We start from the raw sequence: 26,809 nt of genomic DNA on the forward strand, positions 1-26,809 counted from the left end.
CCCAGTCCAGTCTGACCTGGGCTTCTCTGCTCCGCAGGTGCCTGGCCGCGCTCCTCCCTGCTCGGTGAGCAAGGCCTCGTGTACGGCAAGGTGGGGCACCCAGGTAATGAGGAGCTGCCCGCGCGACGCCTTCAGATGAGCGGGCGCGGTGGGCAGCGGCATGTCCTGGGCCTCAGGTGGCACCGTTCCGCGCTGACCGTGACCCTTGCCTTAGAGCTCTCGGCCTTGGTGGGGAGCTGGCATATACCACGTCTTAATTCTTTTCACGTCCCCTCTCCCCATCTCTTTATCTCCTTACTGCTTGCACAAGATCTGCTTCCTGACAAATTTTTACTTTTGTTGTCTTTATATTTTGGGCTTCTCACATAAGAGACACCATGAGATATTTACACTTGCGTGTCAGGTTCATTTCACTTCACATTACGGGCGCAAGGCGCATCCAGCCAGCCCAGTTCGCCGCAGACCTCTTGCAAGGGTGCCTGGAGTCCAGCTATCTCTGCAGCTTTGCCTCCCGCGAGCCCCACCCCAGGCGCGCTTTCCAGGCCCGGAAGTTCCTCTCTCTGCGCCGGCCCTCGCCCTCCCCTGACTGCACCTATTCACCCATTAAGGCTGTGCTCAAAATTAACACCGCAGTTGCTTTAAGCCAGTGCATAGTGGCATTTGGCACCCCACCCCCTCCCTGATCCCCATCTAGATCTAATTATTATTCCCAAGAGAGGGGAAATTTAAAATAAAATGACAAGTTTCCCTTTAGGATAATCATAGTTTTTCAAACACGTTGAAGTCCTTCTCAGATCTTTAAATTGATTCCACTCTCTCCCCCCCCCAGCCGTGGATTGAACTCAGGCCCCTGCGCTTGCCAGGCCAGCGTTTATTCTACTGAGCTATCTCTCTGGCCCCTCCATGACTACCTCTTCAAACGACTATAGTTTGAATAAATTCTGAATCCTCACATTAAAATGAACTTTTAAGGGCTGGCCAAATAGCTCAGCGTATTAAAGCGCCTGCAAGCAGATGGAGGGGCCAGGGGTTCAATCCCCGGGCCTACTGGGCCGCCCCCACCCCCGGGGAGCGCTGAAACAGCGATTGAGACTGGGCATGGTGGCGCACACCCGTAATGCCAGCTTTTGGGAGGCTGTAAACAGGTGGATCGCTGAAGTCCAATCTAGTAGTGAGACCCTGAACACCCTGCAGACCCTTCCCTAAAATAAAAAAATAAAATGAACTTCTAAATGTGTCATGTACAATTTTTATAAAGTGTATTATCACAAATTGAAAAAACATGACCAGAATAGTTTAAGAGTTTTAACAACAAGAAAGCAACAGGACTTCAAGCCAGCATCCTAAATGTTATTTTGGGTTTCTTTTTGTTTTGTTTTTTTGAGACAGGGTCTTGTTAAATGTAGTTCAGGTTGGCCTTATGCTCACTAGGTAGCCCAGGCTCCCCTTGAACTCATGACAGTCCTCTTGCCCCAGCCTCAGAGCTGGGATGACAGGTGTGCACACAATGTCAGACTCTGAATGTTATCATACCAATAATTAAAATGCTGAAATTCACACCAAGGTATTGTGGCTCATGTCCTTAGTCCCAGTTTTCAAGAGGCTGAGGCAGGAGGATTGCTGCCGGTTCAAGGCCAGCCTGGACAACATAGTGAGTTCAAGGCTAGCCTGAACCTCATAGCAAGATGCTGTCTCAAAAAAATAATAATAAAAACAAAAGAAGATAAAATATTGAAATTCAAAAAAACTAATTAGTATCCTTGGGACAGAAGTGTTTTCTTAATTTTGATATATAATATAGTTACACATTATTTAATTTTGTTGCAGTGAAAATATATGTAAAATTACATCACAATAGTCCAGTCCTTCTCTGTATGGATTCCCAACGTGCTAGTAAGGAAACAGTGGACCCCACATACTTATGGATTGGGCCTAATGAAAAAACATTAACAGGTAGATTATTTGATTTTTTTTTTTTAAATGTATTTGGTACAGGGTCTCACTATGCAGCTCGGACTCATAGTGATTCTCCTGTTTTAAGCCTCCCCAGCCCTGGGATTACAGGCATGTGCCACCACGCCTGGTCTCGGTGGCTCGCTCAGCACACCCGGGGATGGGGCTGCTGGGGCCTATGGTGCTGGGTAGCAAACCCTGCAGCCTACCGAGCTATGGTGCCAGCCCTGATTATTTGATTTTAATCTGTTCATTTTTAATGATGTCAACCTTGTTTTGTAAAAGTGCTGTTGTTTATTGAAAAAACAAACCGAAATTTAACTGTAGCTATACTTATCTAAACTTAAATCATGCATACCTTAGTCTGTCCCTTATTTTCTTTCTTTCTTTTTTTTTTTTTTTGTATTTAGGACAGGGTGTACAGGGTCTCACTGCACTCGTAGACTTGCCCTCGTAGCGATCCTCCTGTTTACAGCCTCCCGAGTGCTGGGATTACAGGCGTGCACTACCACGCCCAGTCTCAATGGCCAGCTCAGCATGCCCCTGGGGGTGGGATTGGCACCTCAGGCCAGGGATCGAACTCCAGGCCCCTGAGTCTGCCTAAACAGGCACTTTAATCCGCTAAGCTATTTGGCTGGCCCTTGTGCCTTATTTTCTTCTTACATAAAAACTGGAGCAATCATTTTGTTGTTGATGAGTTTTTTTACAAGGCTGAGACTTGAACCCAGGGCCTTGTACATGCTAGGCAAGAACTTTGCCTTTGAAGTACTCTCCCAGTTGTGACGGGGTAATTTTTGTACCTTACTTTCTGTAGCTGTATTAGTTTTAAAAGCCTTTTTGCTTTACTTTGGTTTGGTTTTTGACATAAGGAGTCACTGTATGTATATCTTGGCTGGTCTTGAGCTCACTGTGTAGCTGGCCCAGGCTGGGCTTGAATTTGAAGCCCCTGCCTCAGCCTCCCCTGGGATTGCAGGCCTACACTGCCACACCCAACCTAGGTCAAAAATCTTTAAAACCTAAAAATTTATCTTTCTAGTACCAGTGATAGGAAATGGGATACCTAATGCGTAGTTTTCTTGATGTTAGAAGAATGCCTTGAGTAATTGATTTCTAGGTTTTTTTTTTTCTTTTTAGTACTAAAGATTGAACACATGCTGGGCAAGTGCTCCACCGTGGACATACCGACGGCCCTAGCCTCTTTTATTGTATTTATTTGCTTATCTTGAGACAGACTGACCTCGGATTTGCAGTCTTCCTGTCTCAGTCCTCCGCGTAGCTGGGGTTAGAGGCATGCACCCTCTACACTCAGCTCCTTTCTGTTCCATGCGAAGCCGTTGTACCTCATTTGCTGAATTAATGGCACGAGCTGATTGAAATAGATAACAAGAAATGAATCAAAGAAAATTAGCACATATTTCAGAAATGTACTTAGCTGGGGAGTTTTCATAGCTTGACATGATGGTATTAAGATTCTGGTGAATTCTTTTTTTTTTTTTTTTTTTTTTTTGGCGGAACCGGGGATTGAACTCAGGCCCTTGGGCTTGCCAGGGAAGCACTTATTCCACTGAGCCATCTTCCTGGCCCCCTATTTTTTTTTTTTTCTGGTGAATTCTTGAAATTGAAATAGGCTCTTAATTTTCAAATTTTGTGTGTCACTTCGTAACCCCCGCTTCATGAAGTAACATTTAAATGACTGTTCCATAACCAAATCATTTTCCATTTGTGCTTAGGAAATAATCGAATCAGTATTACAGAAACAGGAAAGCTGACTGTGAAGGATTTTCTGGAGCTTTCGTCTGGGCTGTACACGTGTACTCTCTCTTATAAGACGATCAAGGCAGAAACCCAAGAAGAAACTGCAGTGAAGAAGAGATACGACTTCATGATCTTTGGTAGGCATACAGGCGCACTGCGTTATGCAGGTAGTGCGCATCAAGTCTAGGTGCAAAGCTTCTTCAGGTAATGAAAGGAGCCTGGGCACAGGCGCTCAGGACTGACCAGGTACTCAGGGGTGAATTTGATCAGGCAAACTCTGAGACTAACGCCAAGATAAGTTTGTCCTGACTAACCCTCTTCTGGCTCTGCCTCCTGCTACCTAAGTGTGTAACCAACAACTGACTATCCCAATTTTGCAAGGATATTTAGAAATCAATATTTAATTGTATAAAAGCAAATGAATGATCCTTTCTTTCACTGATTTGAGTTGAGACTTAACTGAAAATTAAAACCCTCCCCCCCCAAAATTTAATTTTTTTCTTTATTCCAGGCGTAGGGATCGAACCCAAGACCTCATTCATGTTAGGCAAAGGCTCACATCCCAGAGGGTTTGTTTTTGTTTTTGTTTTTGTTTTTGAGATAAAGTCTCACTAAATTGTCCAGGCTGGCTTTAAACTTACAGTCTTCCTGCCTTAGCCTCTGCAGTAGCTGGGGTCACAGGTGTGCACCACCAATGCCACATAATTTTTTTTTTGATACTCTTGTCTTTGTAGCTGTCCCATGGAAGCCATTTCTTCTGAGTAAATATCTCAGATGAAAATAACATTTTTCTTTGAAATTCATAGTTTCATGTACTTTGTGAACACAGCGATACGCGGTTTCATGGGAACAGCAGTTTCCAAGGTTGATGGGACTGACTATACCTCTTATCCGAAAATGGCTTGGTAGAATAAGTTAGTGCTAGGCACAACTGTTTTCATTTTCATCTTTTTTCAAAGCCTACCGGGAACCCGATTATACTTATCAGATGTCTGTACGCTTTACCACGAGGTCTTGCGTAGGAGGATACAATGACCAGCTCTTCATGCTGCTGAGGAAAATCTTGAATAATTTAATCTCTGATTTGTCATGCCATGTCATAGAGCCGTCGTACAAATGCCACATTGTTAAAATTCCAGAACACGATCTCACACGTGAGCTATTCATAACCTTTCAAGGTAAAAACAACTTTTAAACATTTATTTGATGAATGTAGTTCTGAGCCAAGATAAGTTACAACATTAATGTGAAAATGCGATATCTCATGAGTAACAGGCTTGAACACGTTTATTAAGTGCTACAGTATATTGTTCTGTTTGACTTTTCTAAATTAACATACTAATTATTTGCCTTCCAAAGGGATTGATTGCTGCTTTATAGTTTTAAAAAGTCAAGTATTTTGTTAATGGGGTATTTAATTAGATAGCTAATATTTCAATAACGTCTTATAATTGTAAATTATATTTTTGAGATCTTAACATAAGTAACCAAACCCACTGTTGTGAAGCCCTGTAGTTACGCCCCTCAGCCGGCAGGTGGAGTCCGGTCGTAACGTACGGGTTCCCCGCGGCAGCGCCTCTGTGCGGGGCGGCCCGGGGATGTGTGCAGTGTGTCAGAATTCTTCTGTGCGGCGGTTTTGTTTCCCTCCGCAGTGAACCCTTTTGCACCTGGGTGGAGAGGTGCGTGCAATGAGTCTGTGGATTGCGAGGACGTCACTAACCGCAACATCCTCAAGGTGAGCATTTCACTGGAAGGTGAGTACTTGAATCAAAAGGCTGTTTTTAAAGTTTTTAAATATCTTATGTGTTAAAAGTTTCTTCAGAAATATACTTCTCCTTGGTGTATTTGCCATTCATAAAAACATTACTAAGGAGTAATTTAAATTCTTGTTTCGTTTTTCTTGAGACAGGGTCTCATTCTGTAATTTGGACTGGTCTTGAACTTACTGTGTAGTCTAGGCTGGCCTCAAACTGTGATCCTCCTGCCTCAGCCTCCTCAGTGCTGGCATTATAGGTGTGCACCACCATGCTGGGCTTAAAATTCTTTTCTAAAAATCTTCAGTACAGTGCGGCGGAGACAACTGAGCTATCTAAGCGCCTGCCTAGGCAAGCTCAGGGACTGGGGCTGGATCCCCGGCACCTAGCCACACCTGCCCGGCAGGGCGTGCTAAGCTGGGGACACAGGGCTGGGGACACACACCTGTAGCTCCAGCACTGAGGAGGCTGAGGTAGGAGGATCGCTACGAGTCCGAGCTGCGTAGGGAGGCCCTGCACCAAATACATAAATAAATAAAAGATTTTTTAAAATATGCTATTTTTTTTAAATGCCGTTTTGTATTTTATAACGGAAAGGCAGTTCCCTCGTTTTGTTCCCCAGATGATGGTTACACAGCAGCCTGGAGCAGCGTTTCACAATCGTGCCATCCTAGGTTAAAGCAACTGTTCTCCAAAATTGTATCTGCTCTCGTGGTAACAGATCCTGCACTGTCAGGCGTGGTGGCGCTCACCGTAACCCAGCACTTGGGAGGCTGAGGCAGGCATACAGCAGGGAGTTCAGGGTTAGCATGGGCCTTACAGAGGCTGGCCTGAGCGGCAGCGAGACTCTTGTTTCCTTTTTTTTTCTTTTCGTGGAACTGTGGATTGAACTCAGGCCCTTGCACTTGCCAGGCAAGCGCTTATTCCACTGAGCTCTCTCCCCAGCCCCTGAGACTCTTATTTCTAAATAAGTAAAGTTCCTGTGCTGTCTGCTATCCTCGAGAGCTAGGAACATGGTCTGAAAAATCCTTTCTTTCAGCTAGGCTTTTGGTGCATGCCCTGTAATCCCAGTGCTCTGGGAGGCTGAGGCAGGAGGGTCACAAGTTTAAGCTTAGTCTGAGTGACTTAGTGAGGCCTTGGCTAAAAGGAAAAAATAATAATAAATGAAAGGGCTGGGGGGGAAGGGGGTGGCTACTGCAGAAAAGGGTTCCTTCACTCTGTGATCTGGTTCCTGAGCCAATAATATGGATAGCGTAGGGGCAGAGTGCAGTTGATGCTAGTGGGGTTTCTTGTTGGTTTGTTTGTTTTGCGGAACCAGGGATTGAACTCAGACCCTTGAGCTTGCCAGGGAAACGCTTATTCCACTGAGCCATCTCCCTGGCCCCTCTGCTAGTTATTATTAAACTCTGTTCTTGAGAAATAGGCTAAGCGTTATGTCATTAGTTTGCAATGCTGGTTAGGAAAAACATTAGTTTTAATTTTGCTTGGATTTCTTTTCGTTGGTAATTTGATGGAGCTAGAAATACTGTAAGGAACCCCTAGTTAGCTACATAAGGGATTAACATGTTACAAAATTTTTTAACTTTATTTTTTCTTATTCATTTGATATATGAAATGAGAACAGTTAATCGGGTTAAGGCTGCACTAAGATTCAGTTCAGTTTTCGTCTTACACCCAGCAATCTGAGAGCTCACCTGATGTATAAAACACGGCCCATCGGGCTTAGTAATTGTTCTTTTCTCTGATATTGTTAAATCTTAGGCAAGAGATCGTATAGAGGAATTTTTTCGGAGCCAAGCAAGTATTTTTTACCGTAATTTTAGTAAGACGGTACCAGTCATGCACTTCGTGGACCACAGTCTCCACGTAGTTCGGACGGACAGCTGTCGGCCAGGCTTTGGAAAGAATGAAGGTCTACACAGTAACTGTGCAAGCTGTTGTGGTAACTATAAAGTGCAAATCTAAATCCCCGAGTCCCAGAGTCAGAGGAATGGTGAATACCGCACTTAGGGGCCTTGAACTGGATCTTTACCCAGGTTCTCCTCCAAAAGCATGTTTTGCTAAAGGGAAGCGCAAATTCAAAGACCAAGTTTCTAAACATGTCTATCTTGGCGTGTTCGGGGCCTCCCCGTGCGCTCTGTCCGCCTCCTGCAGGGTGGGCTTCGCCCGTCCTTCCCCTCACTCTGCCCAAGCCTGCTCTGCAGAGCCAGTCTCCCCCTCACCCTTCACGTTTGCAAGTAAACTTTGTCCCTGTTTAAAAAAAAAAAAAAGATTCTCACCTTCCCCTGCCTTTAGGGTCATCCATAGTCTCCCGTAACTTAATTGACCGAGCCCGACGCGGGCGTAGCAACCGCACCGCTCCTGCCGCCGCTCTGCCGCTGCGATAACGTGCCTCCGGCGGGGGGTAATCTGCTCCGTGCGCCTTCCTTTGCAGTGGTCTGCAGTCCTGGGACTTTTAGTCCCGATGTCGACGTCACTTGCCAGGTCTGCGTTTCTGTTCATGACTACGGAGCTAAATCTTGCCCATAAACTTCGAAGAAAAGCCAGCAGTGTGAAGAGCAGCGGAGAACGCACCGCCACTTTCTTTTGGAAGTGGGGACGAAAGACGGCTTTTCACTGCCCCGAGCGGCGCGGCTGATTCCATAACCAGGGCCACTAAGGCCCAGACACATTTCAGAGCCTTAAAGACTCAGCTGATACGGCATTTCCAGGAAAGCGTGTGACCCCACATCTCCAGTGCACGAAGTTAAACATCAGTGGATGATTTTTAATAAGATATGCTTTGCATTTTGCAAACTGAATCTGTTGCTCTGTACTCAGGACTGTACTAAGGTCAAGAAGAGCAGCAAAGTTAATATAAAAATTTTATATTTTCCATATATTTGTTTTAAATTATTTACCTATAGTCCGTGGGTCACATTAAAGTTGCAAGTTTTGGTGGTTTAAGTTTTGGCAAATGCCTGACGCCGAGTTCACACCACAGCTCTGTACGGAGTAGTTCACCGCCCGAGAATCTGCAGACTCGCTCGCCCAGGCCTCCCTCCGAGCCCTGGCATCCTCTGGTCCTTTTCCTGTTGGTAGCTTTACCTTATCCAAAATGACACACAGATGAAATTCTACAGTGTGCGGTCTTTTCAGACTAGCTACTTTCACTTAGCAGCCAGTGTTTGCAGTTCCTCCCTTCCTAGCTTTCCATGACTTGAAAGCTCAGTTTTTAATTGACAGTCATTTCATGAAAAATACACAATAAATAATTCAGATTAGTACCTTTTAAACCTCACGAAACATTGAGTCCACAAAAGTTGAACCACAAAATAGAGAGGGGCCACTGCCTTGGTTCATAAGTAAGACCTTGTCTAGTTTGATAAGAAGCCATCAGCCTTCGTATCAGCACGATTTACCAGCCTGCACTCCCATCAGCAAGGACTAAATATTCCTGCTCTTCACGCCAGGATTTGTTATTGTCATTGCTTTTTAGATTTTGGCCATTGTACTCTGAGTTCATTGGTATTTCATGTTGCCTTGAAAAAATTTTCAAACTCCCCCAATGTCCAACAGTGAACATTATTTATATGGTTATTTGCCATCTATTTATCTTTTTGGTGAGGTCTCTGTTAAGACTTTTTGCCCATTTTTAATTTGATTCTTTATCCCCTTCCTGTTGGATTCCAAGAGTTCTTGGTATATTTCAGTTACAAGATTTTTATTAGACACATGCTTACAAATATTTTCTCCCACTTCTGGCTTGCCTCCTCATTCCTTGAATGGTATCTTGCACAGAGCAAAAGGTTTTAAGTGTGTGTGTGTGTGTGTGTGTGTGTGTGTGTGTACCAGGAATTGAACTGAGGATCTTGCACTTGCCAGGCAAGCACTTATTCCCCTGAGCTGTCTCCCCGACCCCCCTAAAAGTTTTTAATTTTAATAAAGTGCAACATTCGCTTTTTCTTTCATGGGCTATACTTTCAACAAGCTCACTAGCAACCCTAAGAGCACCTCAACTTTCCCCTCTCATCTCCTAGAAATTAATTATGTATTTTTATGTACGCCTAAGATCCATTTTGAGCTAATTTTTGTGAAAGATACGATATATATCTGTCTTTACATCGTGTATAGAAATCTACTCGTCCGGCACCATTTGCTGCACAAACTCGCCTTCCCCCACCGAGTGGCCAGCTCTCCTTTGCCAATACTCAGCTACAGTGTGCATCTGGGTGCACCTGTGGGCTCCGCGCTGCCCATTATGGATTTGTCCTTCTGAAACATCCTGTTCTCTTGGTCACCGTGCTGTAAGTCAAAACAGTAGAATCAGATTTCTGCTCCCGTATTAGCCAAGTAAGTCGGGGTCCCTCGCCTCTCCAAAACATAACTTGCCGGGGGTTTGAGTGGGATTGCATTGAATCTGTGGATCAAGTTCAGGGGGACTGACATCGTCACGCCACCGAGCCTTCTACCCATGAACGTGAAATATTCCCTCATTTACTTAGATCTTTGAAGTGTAAAACTCTGGTTTCTTTTTTGAATTTATTTTCACTGGTGCCTATTACTTTTACAAGATTCTGGGCTCCAGTGCGGTCCGTTCAGCCATGCATATAATGCGTTCTGGTCACGCCCGTTCTCCCGCCTCCGTCCCCAACACCCACCTCCTCTGTCTCACAGTAGGCCCCTTCTACTTTCATGTCCAGATTCCCCACACTGGGGAAGGCACGCAACAGCGTAGTCTGGTTTGTTTCACTTAACACGATGAGCTCTAATTCCATCTGCTTTGATGAAAATGGCATCATTTTGTTCTTTTGGGTCGGGTGATACCCCGTTGTACGTGTAAGCCCCATTTTGTCCACTGCCCTGTCACGGGGCACCTGTGGTGGCTTTGAGTCTTGTCTACTGTGAATTGTGCGGCAGTAAACGTGGTGTGGGGCTCGCCCTACTCATGTTGACTTGAGTTCCTTTCGCTATGTACAGAGGAGCACACCGCTGGATCGGGTGGTGGCTCTGTCCTTAGGATCCTCCGGGCTGATTCCACAGGGGCTGTACTACTAATTTACATTCCCACCAGAAGGGTAGAAAGGTCTGTTTTCTTGCGAATCTTTGCCAACATTTATGGTTTTTTGTTTGAAGTACTGGGGATTGAACACGGAACCTTAGCACTGAGCTACAACCCAGCCCTTCTTTCACTTTTTTTTTTTTTTTTTTTCAATTTTGAGAAGTATCTGACAAAAATCTCCCAGACAGAGCTTGAACTTGTGATTTGCCTCCGTCAGCCTCCCGGAATGCAGGGATTACAAGTATTCCTTTGTGGTTGGTTTGTTTTGCTTTTGTTTTTGTCTTTTTCAGACACTTTTTCTCTGTGCAGCTCAGGCTGGCCTTTAGCTCCTGTTGTAGCCCAGGCTGGTCTGGAATTCAACAGCGATGTTCCTGCCTCAGCCTCCTGAGTGATGAGATTGCAGGTGTGTACCACTACTCCTGGCCTCCTGGTTTTGTCCTGATTTTTTTTTTTTTTTTTTTTGTGGCTGGTTAAGTCTGTCCTGGGGGCAGGGCTAGTGGGGCATGTGGTGCTGGGATTGAACCACAAGGTCTCTGCGGTTGCCTCAGCTTGCCTAAGCAGGCGCTTTAGACCACTGAGCTATCTCACCCGCCCTTGTTTTGTATTATTTGTCTTTGAGAAGGTGTCTTGGTTTGTTGCCCAGGATGGCCTCAGTTGCCACACTGACTTCTGCCTCGCCAGTACCTGAGATTGCAGGCCTGGGCCAGCTTGGAAAGCTAGTACTACATGCACGCAACCCTGGCAACCCTGTATATTGCCCCTATAAGCAGTGCATTTGCTGAATCTGACGCATTTGTATAAGTTGTATTTTCATTTTTTTGTTGAAAAATATTTTAAGGGTGAGGGTGTAGCTCAGTGACAGCATTTTCCTAGCATGCAAAGCTCTGAATTTAATCTCAGCACTTGGAAGGAAAGAAGGAAGGAAGGAAGGAAGGAAGGAAGGAAGGAAGGAAGGAAGGAAGGAAGGAAGGAAGGAAGGAAGGAAGGGGAAGGGAAGGGAGGGGGAGGGAGGGAGGGAGGGAGGGAGGGAGGGAGGGAGGGAAACTTTTTGATTTACATGGTATCTAGAAATGTGTTGTTTGGGCCAGTCAAATAGCAGATTAAAGTGCCTGCATAGACAGACGCAGGGGCCCCGAGTTTGATCCCCTGGCCTGCAGGGCCAGCCCTGCCCCCAGGGCGTGGTGGCACACAACTGTAATCCCAGCACTTGGGAGGCTGTGAACAGGAGAATCAGTACAAGTCCATCTAGTAGTGAGACCCTGAACACGCTGTAGACCCTTCCCTAAAATACAGAAGAAAAAAAGAAAAGAAAAGAAATGTGTTGTTTAACCCCACATATTTTCAACCCTTCCAGCTATCTTTTTCTTACTCATTTTAGGTTAATGCTGTTATGGTGGGGTAGCACGCTTTGCATGACGTCTGTTCTTTCCAAGCGATTTGGTGACAAGCTTCCTGAATGTGCTCTGTCCTGGGGAAGATTTGCTGTGAACTTGACAATAATAGCATTTTGCTGTTGGTGGGTGGACATCCTGTAAATGCCACTTAGGTCCTGCCGATGGGTCGTGCTGTTCTGTTTACCTGCATCTTTACTGATCTTCTATCTGCTGGACATGTTGGTGTGTCCTGGGGAGGTGTGGAAGTAACCCGGTGGAGTTCGAGGATCATGTTGCTCTTCCTAGTTCTTTTTGGTGTTTTGGTACTTGGGGTTGGACCCAGGGCCTTGCTAGGCAAGGGCTGTACCGAGGTACTGAGCTACATCCAGCCCGGTCCAGTCTTGCCTCCTGTGTTTCCACATTGTCAGTAAGCGGCTTTGTCTTTTTGAGACGCTGTTTCTCTATGCAAGTCAGGCTGGCCTTTAGCTCACTTTGTAGGAAGGGGCTTTAAACTCTCATGAAGAATTTGCTCTTCTGTCACAGAGTGACCCTCCTCATCACCCCTGCTGGTCTTCCTTGCTTTGTCGCCAAGGTAACACACCCACTTTCCTGGGTTAGCGTTAGCGTGCTACATCTTTTCTGCCCTTTTAACGGTAACTCATTTGCTACCAGGCCAGCGGTTCTTGTGTGGAGCTAGGGGTTGAACCCAGGCCCTCCGCCCAGCTAGGGGAGTGCACCACCAGCAAGGGGCAGCGAGCCCGCCCCAGTCAGCTGCTTGGAGGAAGAGCCGCCTCAGGGCAGTGATACTTTACTTTCTTTGAGAGCCCTTTTTCCCCTGCATAACTCTGACAGATTGCTAATTGATACCAATTAACGTGTTTGATTACTTTTTGCAATCTCTGTATCTTTCCAAAAGAAAGTAGCTCTTATTCTATCACTCACAGGGGACTAAATTTGACGAGTTGTGTTTATCTATTCCAGTTTTGTTTTGTTTTTTCCTTTTTTTTGTTTTTTTGTTTTTTTGTTTTTTTGTTTTTTTGTTTTTTTGTTTTGTTCTTTGAGCAGGCAGTTTGAGACAGTGTTTCACCCTGTATAGTGCAGGCTGGCCTTCTAGGGATTCTCCTGGCTCAGCCTCCCAAATCCTGGGATTACAGGCATGCGCCACCACGCCCCGCATGTCCTTCAGTTCTTTTCCAAGCATGCTCTATATTGCAATTTTGTCACTTAAATTAGACTTCTGTGTTAGCATAGAGATTTCTTTTACTTCTGTGTGGATGCTACTGTGCTGGAGCTAGACAGACTCCTGGGAAGCTGTGCAGGGAACAGCAGGAAATACAGAAAGACAAGAGGCTCTTCAGGGTACAAGGGGCCGGGAGGGGCCTGCCTCCAGCGGACAGGCACAGCGCCCTCCCTCCGAGGCTGGCCCACTTTTGTTAGCAAGGGGAGGGCCCAGGGAGAGGGCAGTGTGGAACAGCCGCTGCAGTAAGCAGGAACCATTTCAGGGAGCGTACATCCTTCTCCGGATCGTATGTCTGCCTTCTTTAGTTGTCCCCAGCGGATGTCACCCTTAGGAGGGCTGCGGTCCGAGCTTTCTCTGTGCAGTGGGAAGCACGCAGCCTTCTGCCTACTCCTCTGTTCCCAAAGCAGGTCACACTAGGCTCGGAGCCACGGGACCCCAGCCACGTAGTCTGGGCTGCAGCAGGGGAAGACATGATTTTGTATCCCCTGGGCCCCAACACCATTGTTAGGTATAATTTTAAATGTATTGGAGAAAAACTCTGTCTGTTGAAGAAATGTATACATGATTTCAAGATAGTTGTGGCTTTCTTTATTCCAAACGAATGAATTCAATCGTTTTGGGGGTATAGATGTTGAATTACATTTTTTTACATGCAGTTGGTGAACGGAATAGCTATCACTTGATTTTTGTGTTTCGTTTTGGTTTTGAGACAGGTTCTTGCTATGCGGCCCAGGCTGGCTTTGAACCGCAGCAGTCCTCCTGCCTCAGCCTCCTGAGTGCCGGGCTTACAGGTGCACGCCAACTGTTTAATGTTTAAATTTTCGTACAGTAAGAGCCTTCACTGCCATGGCCCCCCAAGGCGCTCTCCCGTGCCTGATCACACCCCACCACACTCGCCACTCTCCGAAGCAGCAGCTCCAGGAGTCTTATTTACTGGGCACCTTCACAAGGTGTGATTTTAAAATCCAGTGCCTGCTGCCACTGAGCGCCGCGGGTTCCGAAGACCACGACAGTATCCTCACCCAGTTTATTCCCTGGGTCTGGCACCCTGCGACTTCGGCTATGCCCCGAGCTCAATGGCCGTGACAGGTAAGCGCTGTGAATCACCTCAGCACACCACGGCAGCCACCTCAGCACAGCCACGGACGCAAAAAGGACTTCCACCCCGGCTTCAGAGGTGACAAGAAGGGGGGGAGGGCTGGGCGGAGACTACGGGCAATATGTCCTTCAATCTGATTTTTTTAAATTTAAACATATTGAGGGTTTTTTTTTTAATTTTGAGATTGCTTAGTGTGGTGGTTTTTTGTTGTCATTATTGTTGTTTGGTTTTATTATTTATTTATTTGTATTTTAGGGAAGTGCCTACAGGGTATTGAGGGTTTCACTACTAGATCAGACTCATAGTGATTCTCCTGTTTACAGCCTCCCAAGAGCTGGGATTATAGGCGGGCGCCACCGTGTCCAGTCTTAATGGCCCTCTCAGCACTCCCCCAGGGTGGGCCTGGCACAGCAGGCCTAGGGATCAAACCCCTGGCCCTGCGCCTGCTTGCAGGTGCTTTAATCCCCTGAGCTGTTTGGCTGGCCCAGGTTTTATTTTATTGATACAGGGTCTCATTGTGTAGTCCAGGCTGGTCTCGAACTTGTGGATCTCCTCCTGCTCCATCCTCCCAAGTGCCACCATGCCCCACTTAAATGCACTGAGTTTTTAAATCATTTTATCTTTTCGTTTTGGTGACTGGCATCTCAAATTTATGGTGTTGTTGCCTTTTCAACAATCTATGAAGGGGCTGGAGAGATGGCTCAGTGGTCTAAAGCACCTACTTGAAACAAGCTTGGCAAAGCACAGGGACCACGGTTCGATCCCCAGCACCACATGCCAGCCAGACCCGCCCCCTGGTGGGCTGAGCTGGCCACACACACACACACAATAAATAAATAAATGTAATAAATAAAAATAAAAATAAAAAAAAAAAACAATCTATGAAATGAGTCACTGCTGGGATTGTGGGTCTCTCCGCCTGACCCAGTGTACCTGGGGAAAAATGGTGGCCCAAATGAGGAAAACATGGTCAAGAAGACAAGAGCTGGGTCAGGAGGTGGCCCAGTCGCCTGGCTGGGGAAACACCCCCCCGCACCACAGCAAACGCATTTTTTTATACCTTTGCAAAGTTAGTGCCACATGATCCAAGGTCAGCTAGCAACTAATGGCTGACGTTGACCAACCAGGCTGTTTATCTCAGGACTGAGGCAGCTTGACTGCTTTATGCTCCGAGGCCTAGTCCTGTTCTCACACGTGTGACCAGCTTCCATGGCTGGCCACAAGCCACAGACTGAGTCTGCTTAAGTCTTAGGTACAGATCATGTTTTATGAGGTAGTATGTCAACTCAAAACTACACCAAAGTTTTTTTGTCAAACTCGGTATTATCTTCTATGTGTTTTGCTCCAAAATGCCAGTTTTTAAAATGCAAAATATACAAAATCATGGGTGTTTATGTCTTCATATAAAACCTCAACACTGAGCTGGAGATATAGCTCAGTGGCACAAGCCCCTGCCTGGCAAGTACAAGATCCTCAGTTTGAATCCTGGCGCAGGAAAAAAAAAATTCCTCAACACCTTTGATTGTAACAAGAATAGTATCTTACTTTTAAACCACATCTTGAACTCCTTTCGATCGCATCTATTGCTAGTGTCAGGCATTTAGAGTGATGTTAACAGCTGTTCTAATTCCTTGCTGCGGGTAGATTTTTCTCAGCAAGTTTGGGGGTGCTGGGGTCTCTTTCTATAGGTGGTTTCTAGGTTCCATCTGCCCAAGAATTGGTCAAGACCAGCATAAACAGTAGCAGTTATAGATTTATTAAACATAGGGGTAAAAAAAAAAATTGGAAAAGCAAAGGGATCTGCAGAGTGAGTTTGGACCAAGTGAAAGTAGGAAAACAAGACCAGCTCCCAGGAGAGGGCACAGCAGGAGGAGCGGAAGGACCCAAGCCTTGCCCTTCCCAGTCCCGGGATGACTTCCGGTCTAGCCCTGATCTGTCCAAAACGAGGAGCTCGCGGGAGGCGTGGCTTGCGCTTGGGGCGCTGCTCTGCTCTGCGCAAGCCTCCTTAGAATTTCCTAATTAACGGGTCCTACCTTCTTCCGCACCAGTTTTACCGAGTCTAAACTCCAGTCTCATGTCTTTTTATGTATATCGTTCTTCTTCTTTTCTTTTCTTTTTTTTTCTTTTTTTTTTTTTTTGTATTTTAGAGAAGGGTCTACAGGGTGTTCAGGGTCTCACTACTAGATCAGGCTCGTAGTGATCTGCCTGTTTACAGCGTCCCAAGAGCTGGGATTACAGGCAAGCACCACTACACACAGTCTCAATTGCGGTCTGTGTGCCCTCAGGGCGGGGCTGGCAAGTGTGCCTGGGAATGAACCCCTGGACCCTGAACCTGCTTGCAGGCGCTTTAATCCACTGAGCTATTTGGCAAGCCCTTATATCGTTCTTCTTTACTGATGATAATCTGCAGAGATTTTTACTACTCGCTTTCTTGCTGCTGCTGCTGCTGCTGCGGCTGAACTGTGAAAACATTTTAAAACACGTATAAATAGCCGTCCCTCTGACCCAAAAGAAATGCCGACGCTCAAATATTATCCCAGTATGGTGGTTCAGACTTGTAATCTCAACAGTTTCGGGAGGGTGAGCTGGAAGATCACAATTTTGAGCCCCACCTGGACAACTTAGTGACTTAGTAAGACCTTGTCAAAAGGAAAAAAAAAATTTTGTGTGTGTGTTTTAGGTTAAGGTCTACAGGGTGTTCAGGGTCTCACTACAAGATCGGACTTGTAGTGATCCTCCTATTTACAGCCTTACAAGAGCTGGGATTACAGGTGTCGCCACCACCCCAGTCTCAATTGCTGTCTCAGCGCCCCCTGGGGGCAGGGTGCAGCACGGCAGGCTGGGGATTGAGCCCCCGGCTCCTGCATCTGCCTAAGCAGGCACTTTAATCTGCTGAACTATTGGGCCGGACCACAAAAGAAAATTTTTAAAAAGACAAGGGATGTGTAGCACAATGGATAAAGCCTGGCTTCAACTCCCAGTACCTTACTACCTCTACCCCGCAAAAAAGAAGTTTAAGTCTTTTTTTTTTTTTCTGTTCCAACTCACTGAACCTTCAGACTAAGACTAGGACAGAAATTGCAACAAAATTGTATCGTCTGAATTCAAAACGCAGGGACATATAAGGACCACCGAAGGCGTGACCCCGCTTGTCTAGCGTAGGTGCACTGTGGGATACAGTCATGTGACCATGACTCAGCACAGGTAAACACTCATCTGCTGGTTACTGTGCTAGGTAAGAATGTAAACCTGAGCTAACAACCTGGGCAAGACGTACCCATTGACGAGCAGGCGGCTGGCGCTCTTGTGCTGCTGTGCTCTGGCGCTCCGCTCTGCTACGTGCTGCCCGCTGCTGGCGTCGCTGATGTCTTGCAAATGTGTGTTCTTTAATCTTGGGGCCAAACCCTCCAGAATGAGCAGGCTGGCACAAGGGACATGGAAGTTGTAACAGCACTGCCACATTTGCAGCTGAAAAGACCCCACGGTTTTTCTTCTGTAACTATATTTTTATCTTTTAATCTGTTTGACATTTGAGACAGATGCTGGAATACAGCAACATGGAGAAGAAAAGGAAGGAAGTGGGCGCCCCGGGCCTAACAGGGATCTGAAGTGGAAACTGAAGCCCACGGAGGCAGTCAAGGGGAAACTTCAACAGAGGACTGACCAGTGGTGCTTTGTCCCTGAGCCCGGGCTCACTGCTTGGGAGGAGCAGCTTTGAGCCTGCACATGCAGGTGACTCCTGGTGACTCCAGAGGCCCACAGAGAAATGCGCCAGCAGGACAGAGCGGTGGGCAGAGCAGGCTGCAGTGGCGGGTGAGGCATCGCGGCTCCACCTGCTGCCGCCCAGTGTCAGGGTGAGGGAGCACTGGGCACAGGAGAGCAGGAGGCCAGGGAGTGAGCGCAGGCCGGCCGGAGGCGCAGAGTGGGGCGGGCTGGGCAGATCAGCTCCAGCCTCACAGCCAGAAGCCAGCCTAAACTCCAGGGGGCTAAGGCTGCCCCCAGCTGGCTGGCATCACCCGCTACCCCACCAGCAAGCGACAGCTGGACTTCTGGGATTAGTCAGCGCGGAGCTGGACTCTGGTGCCCCCTCTGTCTACCAGGAAGAGCAGAGACACACCTTCAAGTGGACATTTTTTTTCTCTCTCATTTTCTCCTGTTTTTTCCTTTCTTGTTTGTGGTTTGGTTTGGTTTCCTCCTGACTGTCTTTGTTTTTGTGTGAATGTGAATTTTTGGTTTAGTTCCCATTTTTGCTTTTGAGACAGGGTCTCACTGTGTAGCTCAGGCTGGCCTTGAACTCAGCTAATGCCTGCCTCAGCCTCCTGAGTGCTGGGATTGCAGGCATGTGCTACCACTCTAGGCATACATGTGAGTGCATGAGAGACGTGGTAAAAAGGGCCAGCCAGCCAGCTCAGTGGACTAAAGTGCCTGCTTGCGCAGAGCGGGGTTTGATCCCTGGCTGACTGTGCTGGCCCCGCCCCTGGGGCACACTGAGATGGCGATTGAGACTAGGCATGGTGGTGTATGCCTGTAATCCCAGCTCTTGGGAGGCTGAAAACAGGAGGATCACTATGAGTCCGATCTGCTTAGTGAGACCCTGTAGACCTTGTTGTACTAAATACATTAAAATAAAATGAAATGAAAGACATGGTTAGAGACTATAAAATAGAGATTTAAAAATAGAAGAGATTAGGGAAAACGGAAACTATAAACGCCAAACATAGGAAAAAATGGAATCCATGAAACAGATTTCAAACAGCTATCCAGGAGAGTAAAATTTCCGTTGAAAGCATATGCGGCAGAGTGACTCAATGTGAAGACCAAATATCACAGAGAGGACAAGACTGACATTGTCAATCATGGAAAGATTTCTTAAACACAGCAAGAGACCATGAAAAGTCATCCAAAAGCCACCAGATGCTGCAAAGAAGAATAACATAAGATTGATCAGAGTCAGTGAAAGCTTGTTCACAGAAGTCATGGCAGAAAACCGCCCAAGCAGGGAAAATGGTTTTGACATACACGTACATGATGCCTACAGAATTCCAATTAGCAAAAAACCAAAAAAAAAAAAAAATCTACAGAGAGGTAATATAACATAAGAACAGAATATTCAAAGGTGTTAGAGAAATGAAACAAATCACTTATAAATGAAAGCCAATCAGAATCACATCACACTTCTCAATGCAAATCTTTAAGTGAGGGAGCGCTTAGAGTGAAACATTTCAAACTCTAAAAGAAAACAACCTCCAAGCCAGATTGATATACCAAACAAAATTATGTTTTTTATTTTTTTTTAAATTTAAATTTGTGAGGGCTGGAGTGATAGCACGGTAGAATAAGTGCTTGCCTGGCAAGCGCAAGGTCCTGAATTCAATCCCTGGTACTGCAAAAAATAAATAAAAGTAAATAAATAAATAAATTTGTGTATTTGGTACAGGGCCTCACTACGCAGCTCACACAGCATGCGATGCCAGGGATCAAACCCAGTCCTTGCACTTGCCAGGCACTTATTTTACTGAGCCATCTCCCCGGCCCCTTATTTTTTAAATTAAGTTTATTGGTACAATTTTCTTGGTCTTTTCTGAGACAGGGTCTCGCTATGCAGTTCAGGCTGGTCTTGACATCACTTTGTAGCCCAGGCTGGTATCGAACTCGCAATGGTCCTCCTGCCTCAGCCTCCCCAGTGGTGAGGTTACAGACATGTACCACCACACCCAGCCTAGACAGTATCTGCAATCAAACAATAATAACAATGCAACATACCAGAACTTATGGACATGAGAGCAGTCCTATGAGGAAAATTTATAGTGGTGAATTCCCATACTGGAAATGCAGAGGGAGCTCTTCAGTCCTCCTGAAAAACAAGAGCAAATCAACCCCAAAGTCTGCATGAGGGAGGAAATTATAACGATTACAGCAGACATTAATGCAATGGATAGTAAGAAAACAATACAAAATATCATAGAAGAGGTTTTAAAGATTAAATAAAATTATTTGAAAGATCAAATAAATTTGACAACTTTCAGAAACCTTATCAAAAAAGAAAAGACTCAAAAAAATCAATGCAATTAGGAATGAAAAAGGTAAGATCACAATAGATCCTGCAGAAATCTAGAAGATCAACAATACCTAGTTTGAGAGCCTGTAATATGATAAGATGAAAGACACAGAAGAAACTGACAGATTCCTAATACATATGACACTAACTCAAGAAGACATAAAATTTCTGAATAAGCCAATATCAGTCAATGAGACTGAAGATGTAACTAACAGCCTACAAGGAAAAGTCTACACCATGATGGATTTACCGCTGAATTCTACAGAGAGAGACAGACAGAGAGAGAGAGAGAGAGAGAGAGAGAGAGAGAGAGAGAATTAAGGCTACCACTTCTCAAACTCTTCAATGAAATTGAAAAGGAAGGGATAGTCTCAAATTCATTCCTGGAAGCAAGGATTGCCCCGATAACAAAACATGAGAAGAATCCAACCAAAACAGAGAAATGCAACCCAATCCTTCCACTGATCATAGACCAGAAACCCGCATTAAGATACTGGCCAACAGAATGGAGCAAATTGTTAAGAAGATGATGCTCCATAACCAGCTAGGACTCATCCCAGGGATGCCGAGATGGCTCAGCATACACAAATCAATAAATAGAACACACCATATTCACATGACCAAGGACAAAAGCCATATGATCAGCCCAATAGATACAGAAAAAGGGTTTGACAAAGTCCCACACTCATTCATGATAAAAAGCCCACAGAAAATTAAAATCGATGGTTTTTATCTTAATCTGATAGAAGCAACCTATGATCAAACACCAGCCAACATCGTACTAAATGGACAGAAACAGAAAGGTTACACTTTTAAATCAGGAACAAGAAAAAGATGTCCACTGCCACCACTCTTGCTTGATATAGTTCTAGAAATGTTAGCCGGAACAATTAGATAAAAGAAATAAACGTAGGAAAGGAAGTTAAATTATTATTTGCTGATGAAATGATACTCTACGTAGAAGACCCCAAAAAACTGTACTGAAAGACTTCTAGATTTAGTGAAAATTCAGTAGCCTAGTTGCATACAAAGTCAACCCTGAAATATCACAAGTCTTCTTGTAGACGAATAACAAGAGCATCCAAAAAATGAAATACCTTGGAACCAATCCAACGAAGAAAGTAAAAGACCTGTATATTGGGCTGGGGAGAGAGCTCAGCGGTCCAAGTGCCTACAGTACTCTGAAAAAGAAGATTGAAGAGGATATCAGGAAGTGGAAAGATAAGATAACCCTTGCTCTTGGGTCATCTTGATACAGGGAGGTGAAATTCCCAACCTGGCCTGAATGATTTCTTGTTCTCTAAAACCGAAGAATGGGGCTGGGGAGATGGCTCAGTAGGATAAGTGCTTGACTGGCAAACACAAGGATCTGAGTTCAATCCCCGGTTCCGCAAAAAAAATAAATAAATAAAAAATAAAAAAAAAATAAAACCGAAGAATGAATTTTAGGAACAAATGGAGGCTGAAGGTAAAACCTTATTGGAAAGGAAAGCTTCTGTCGGAGAGGGACAGAAGGGGGTCCCGAGCGGGTTGCCCAGGAAGCTGTCTCCTTCAGGTTATTTTATAGAACGAAACCATGCGGGGCTAAGGTAGAGACAAAGGGGTCCCGCTTAGGCAGATACAGGGTGGGACAAAACTATGGTCAGCCAATGGGATTACAAGCACCATTGCCCAGGTAAAATTTATTAGGCCTAGGACCAAATGGGGTAGCGAGTCACGTAGCAAGTGGGCGACCTTATCTGGTGGCCTTCAGTCGATGATTCTTCCTGACTAATGAGCAATCATGGATGCCAACTTTAGAGAGGTCAGCATTTGTTTGATCTTTAGGTCTGGCTCACACCAGGAGCATCTCCCCAGTAAGCTGTCTGGTCTTTGTCATCCCCTTCGAGGGCCTGTCCCTGTCTAACTACCTACAATATTTCTATCTAACTCAGGCTGCCTGCAACAATCTTGCTCTTGAAGAACCATTTAGTGAAACCCACCATGGGGGGTAAGGGGCACAGACCACCCTGGCCACTCAGCCGAAGAGAGGCAGAGTTGTGCTCCGTAGTCAGATACTCCCCGGGGGTCTATCTACAGGCCCTCCGCAGACACCAGGCGTTCTCGCCTTGGGTCTGCATGTAGCCTTGAGTGTGCTATGACATTAATCCTAGCGAGGAGGAAGTTATCCAGTGCCCTGGGGCGAGTCTTGAGGGCCGAGCCCATCTGCCTCCTGGGGAGTTTTCTTCAGCTGTCATCTGGGAACAGGATCTCACTGGGGAAGAGAACAGAGCCAGGTTCCGTGGGCACATCCTGGGGGTCTCCACATGGTTTCACACTCCTAGGGGACACCCACACCGTCTGCCCACTTCCGGCACTGGCACAAGCGACCCCGTCCCCCACACTAACAGGGCGACGGGTCCCTCCACGTCCCCACCTCTGGGGACTACTGCAACCCTCATGCTTTCTCTCCATCCTCTTGCGCTTTTGACCAATGTAATTCCATTGCAGTGCTGTCTACATTACCAACAGGATCCAGAAATTAGAGGTGAATGTTGTAAAAGCAAGGTGAGCGCATGGCTTATGGTGACTTAATGCTGCGCCTTTTTGTTCTTGTGATTGCCATTTTAATGTCAAAAGGTCCCACTCAACAGTAGCTCGTCCTTGCAGATTATAAGCAGTTCCAGCAGAATGACTAACACTTGGGGACTCCGAGACCCTGCCTTTGTCTATGCCCTGTAGTCTTGCCTGCAGGTAGCATGCATAAAGTGAGAATAAGTTTGTGCACTAAAGCGCCAATAAGGAAGCCCACCAAGTTGGACCATCCATTTGCCTTAGCTCACTTGCTCCGAGGTCTTGGGGATTCCAGCCTTCTACAGAATTGGTGCAGGTAAGGTTTGGCACCACGGACAAGGCTGTACGGTACGGCTCGCCTGTGGCCTAGAAGGCCTAAGGCAGGCAGGAAGGGCTAAAGAGTTTTGATGGAAATAAGAATGAGAAAGCTATAGTGTTGAAAAATCAAGGGAGGGCCGGCCAAATAGCTCAGCGGATTAAAGCACCTGTAAGCAGGCGCAGGGGATGGGGGCTCAATCCGCAGGCCTGCTGTACCGGCCCAGACTGGGCATGGTGGCACGTGCCTGTAATCCCAGCTCTTGGGAAGCTGTAAACAGGTGGATCACTATGAGTCTGATCTAGTAGTGAGACCCTGAACACCCTGTAGACCCTTCCCTAAAAGACAAAAAAAAAAAATGAAAGGAATGAGTCTGTCTGCATGACGATTTCCTTCTGCCAGTGGTCCAGGACGCCCAGAGTGGGAGTGTGCCTGGCCCAGACAGAGGGAGGCAGGCCTGTTCCAAAAGGCTTCCTGCAATTATCAAGACAAATTGAGCAGGGGGGTACTTAGGGTGCTTTTTATAGCAGCTGTCTCCAAGCAATTAGTGATGTCAACTTCACAGGCAGCATCCCATAAAGCGCGTAACAGGTTCTGCAGAGCACATTCTACTGTGGGCATTACAGGAGCTAAGTCTGGTCTTTGGGCTAAACGTGTAGGGCTAGCAGTTTTGTGGGGATTTTGTGTCGTCCAGCATGCAGCAAAGCCACAACAACATCCATCGTACAGTAAGTCGAGGCCTTCCCAGGAGTTGTCTGAGTATTTCTCAGGAAGATACATGATTAATGAAAATGTAGCTCCACAAACTTGTCAGAAAGACAACGATCACCAACTAATCCTATATAATCTGCAAAGGCTATCTGCCTAAGAACGCTTGTAATAGATGTGTATGCTGTATGAGATTCATAGGGCACACGATACAATTGGGATCAGCTCCCCAAAGCTGTGCGCGCTGGTGGCGGGCTTGTGGCGTTAGCTTAGCCATTTGATCTGTATGTATCGGAAGACTTTTCTGTAAGCTGGCTGGGGAAATAAAGCCATCCAAGAGGTTGACGTCTGTCGCTCACTGCGTGCCCAGAAAGCCCGGTGGGAGCCTGAGGTATGGGCAGGATCAGCAGCTCAAAACACCTGTCCACTTCCCCAGGCCGTTTCCATCATCTGGAGCTCTTTACCGGCTTCCAGGGTGAGGGTTTGGGGACAATGCACATCTGGGCCTCTCTAGCCTGTTTCATGTAGAGTACTTCCCTGCTATGTAGGTATTCCTAGCTTTGGGTGAGTCCGGTGAATGTCCCCCAGTAACTTTTGGAAACCATCTTACATTTGTAACAAGTAGTTTCTCTCTCTCTCTCTCTCTCTCTCTCTCTCTCTCTCTCTCTCTCTCTCTCATAGACAGACAGACAGACAGACAGACAGAGAATTTGTGCTATCTCCCGCTTTTCCGTCGACTCCATTCAGTCTTCAGTTATTCTTCTTTGCCTCCACTAGCACCTTCCGGATTGATTGACTTCTCATGGCCCATTGCTATTTTTAAGGACTCTTTCTTTTCTCACGTTGGCTTAATCTGCTTCAGATACTTTCAGTGGAATTTTTATTCTCCTGGATATCTGCTTGAATCTGCCTTACGGATTCCATTTCCTCCCTATGCTGAGCATTCATGGTTTCCATAATTTTCTTCAGATCCTTTTTTTTTTCTCTCTCTCTAGTGTGGTTTTCACTGTGGACACCACCGCTACCATTATCTCAGCAATTATTTCTGACTTGATTTTTTCTCAAGCCTCGCTCAATGGCTTTGTTATTCCCACTTCGGAGTGGCCACGCAAGTGGCTTTCAGATTGTCCCACCTCATCGCCCCCTGTGTTTGCCTTTGGTGAGCTGGGTGTCTGAGGTTGATCTTCTTTAAGTGTCTTCTCATTTTTTTTTCTTTTTTATAATTTTTTTTTAAATGTATTTGGTACAGGATCTCACTATGCAGCTCGAACTCGTACTGACCCTCCTCTTTTCAGCCTCGCCAGCGCTGGGATCACAGGCCTGCGCCATCACACCCCGTCTCAGTGGCCATGTGACGCAGGGGATCAAACCCCGGTCCCTGCACTTGCCTAGGCAGGCGCTTAGCCTGCTGAGCTGTCTTGCCAGCCCTCTTTTGTTTTTTTAGTTTCATTCCTGGGGTGAAGCTTGTAAATCGTCTGTAGTGGGTTGCTCGAATGCTAGTATTCAGAGCCCTTAGGAAATGACTGCTTCTCTAAGGTATCTTCTGGGTGTGACGGGTTTGGGGGCTTTGAGTCTATTGCAAGATCTTACCTCTTCGATTTAGGCGATGAGACCCGGCTGCCTGTTGGCCCAGCCCCTGGTTCTCTGGCACAGTATTTTCTATGACCCTTTGGTCAATCTCAGTCTTGGAATACCAGGAAGAACAGCTGTTCCAAACAATTACGTCACTTTTGGCTAAAGTGGTACAATCAACAATAACAGTAGCAGGGCCGGCCAAATAGCTCAGCGGATTAAAGTGCCTGCTTAGGTAGACGCAGGGGGCGGGGGTTCGATCCCAGGGCCTGCCATGCCAACCCTGCCCCCGGGGTGCACTGAGACAGTGATTGAGACTGGGCGTGGCAGTGCCTGCGTGTAATCCCAGGAGAATCACTCTGAGTCAGATCTAGGTAGTGAGACCCTGAGCACCCTGTAAACTGTGCCCTAAATACAGAAAGGGGAAAAAAAAATAACAGTAGCCATAATCACAGCCTAGAAAATGATAAATACCAAAAATAAAGAAAATGGCAGACACTAGCTAGTGCATCCTTCGCGTCCTCTGCGCCCCTCCACTTCTGCTCTCTCCATGGAAGCCCGTGGGGTCACCAGCAGTCACCTTGTGTCCACAGGTTTGAACTGCTCCTCTGTACACTGAGTCCAGTCTTAGAGAGAAGGTACCCCCAGCTTCCTCCTCCTCCTTCGCCAAAGTTGCTGTCTTCGCTGTCTCCATTGGGCCTTCCTGGGTCCAGGGGACCCACCTCCCTCCTTGTCCTTCCGCACTGCTGTATTCAGGTCTGGACAGCGAATCTCAGGCTCTTTCTCTGCTGCTCGCCACTGCGCCATCTTGGTGTCTCTCCACGAGTCTCTTCGTAAGGTTAACTTCTGGACTCAAAATGCTCATTCTGTTACCAGAGTTCCCAAGTAACTACAGAGGAGAGAGTTGTAATTTTCTCTAGGGCCATGCATAGCCCGTGTTATATCAAAGCTTGTTTAAGTTTCTGCAAAAAGAAAAATAAATTATTTGTGAGAATTAACAGCAAACAACATCCAAAGTATCAGATAGGCTTGAGGGAATTTTTTTTCTAACAAGATCTAAAGCCTGGCTGACAAAATAGTGACACAGGGTGGGACTATTCATTATCCCTTGTGGCAAAACTGTCCATTGATATTGGCTCATAGGATTGACAGAATAAGTGGCAGGAACAAAAAAAGCAAAGCAAGTTGGTCCTGCAGACTCAAGGGGCCAGTTAAAAAAATAAAAAATAAAAAATAAATCAATCCCTAAGATCAGTAATTACCATAGGCCAGTCCTGTGGAATTGCAGTGAACGGGAAGTCTGGACCACAGACACCCACAGGGCAAATAATACATTAATAACTCTGAAAATCCTGAAGCAGCCTTCACATTCCTGATTTCTTTCTTT

General features: G+C 46.1%; 1 protein-coding gene across 3 annotated transcripts in view; it reads left to right on the plus strand.

The window, feature by feature from the left end:
- Zpbp2 (zona pellucida binding protein 2) overlaps window positions 1–8,299 on the plus strand; it is a 9,016-nt gene extending 717 nt beyond the window's left edge. Inside the window, exons 2-8 of one of the 3 annotated variants that reach the window (XM_023718183.1) lie at window positions 38–103; window positions 1,828–1,953; window positions 3,684–3,875; window positions 4,668–4,886; window positions 5,361–5,443; window positions 7,224–7,404; window positions 7,897–8,299. In XM_023718183.1, the coding sequence (XP_023573951.1) occupies window positions 38–103; window positions 1,828–1,953; window positions 3,684–3,875; window positions 4,668–4,886; window positions 5,361–5,443; window positions 7,224–7,404; window positions 7,897–7,991 (962 nt within the window). In that variant the 3' untranslated portion in view covers window positions 7,992–8,299. The remainder of the gene's footprint in view (window positions 1–37; window positions 104–1,827; window positions 1,954–3,683; window positions 3,876–4,667; window positions 4,887–5,360; window positions 5,444–7,223; window positions 7,405–7,896) is intronic. The other 2 variants (XM_004633712.2, XM_023718184.1) reach the window with 2 other exon arrangements.
- Window positions 8,300–26,809: the final 18,510 nt, after the last annotated feature.

This window comes from Octodon degus, unplaced genomic scaffold (genome assembly GCF_000260255.1).
Source record: "Octodon degus isolate 3935 unplaced genomic scaffold, OctDeg1.0 scaffold00056, whole genome shotgun sequence".
In the NCBI taxonomy this organism is placed as follows: Eukaryota; Metazoa; Chordata; class Mammalia; order Rodentia; family Octodontidae; genus Octodon; species Octodon degus.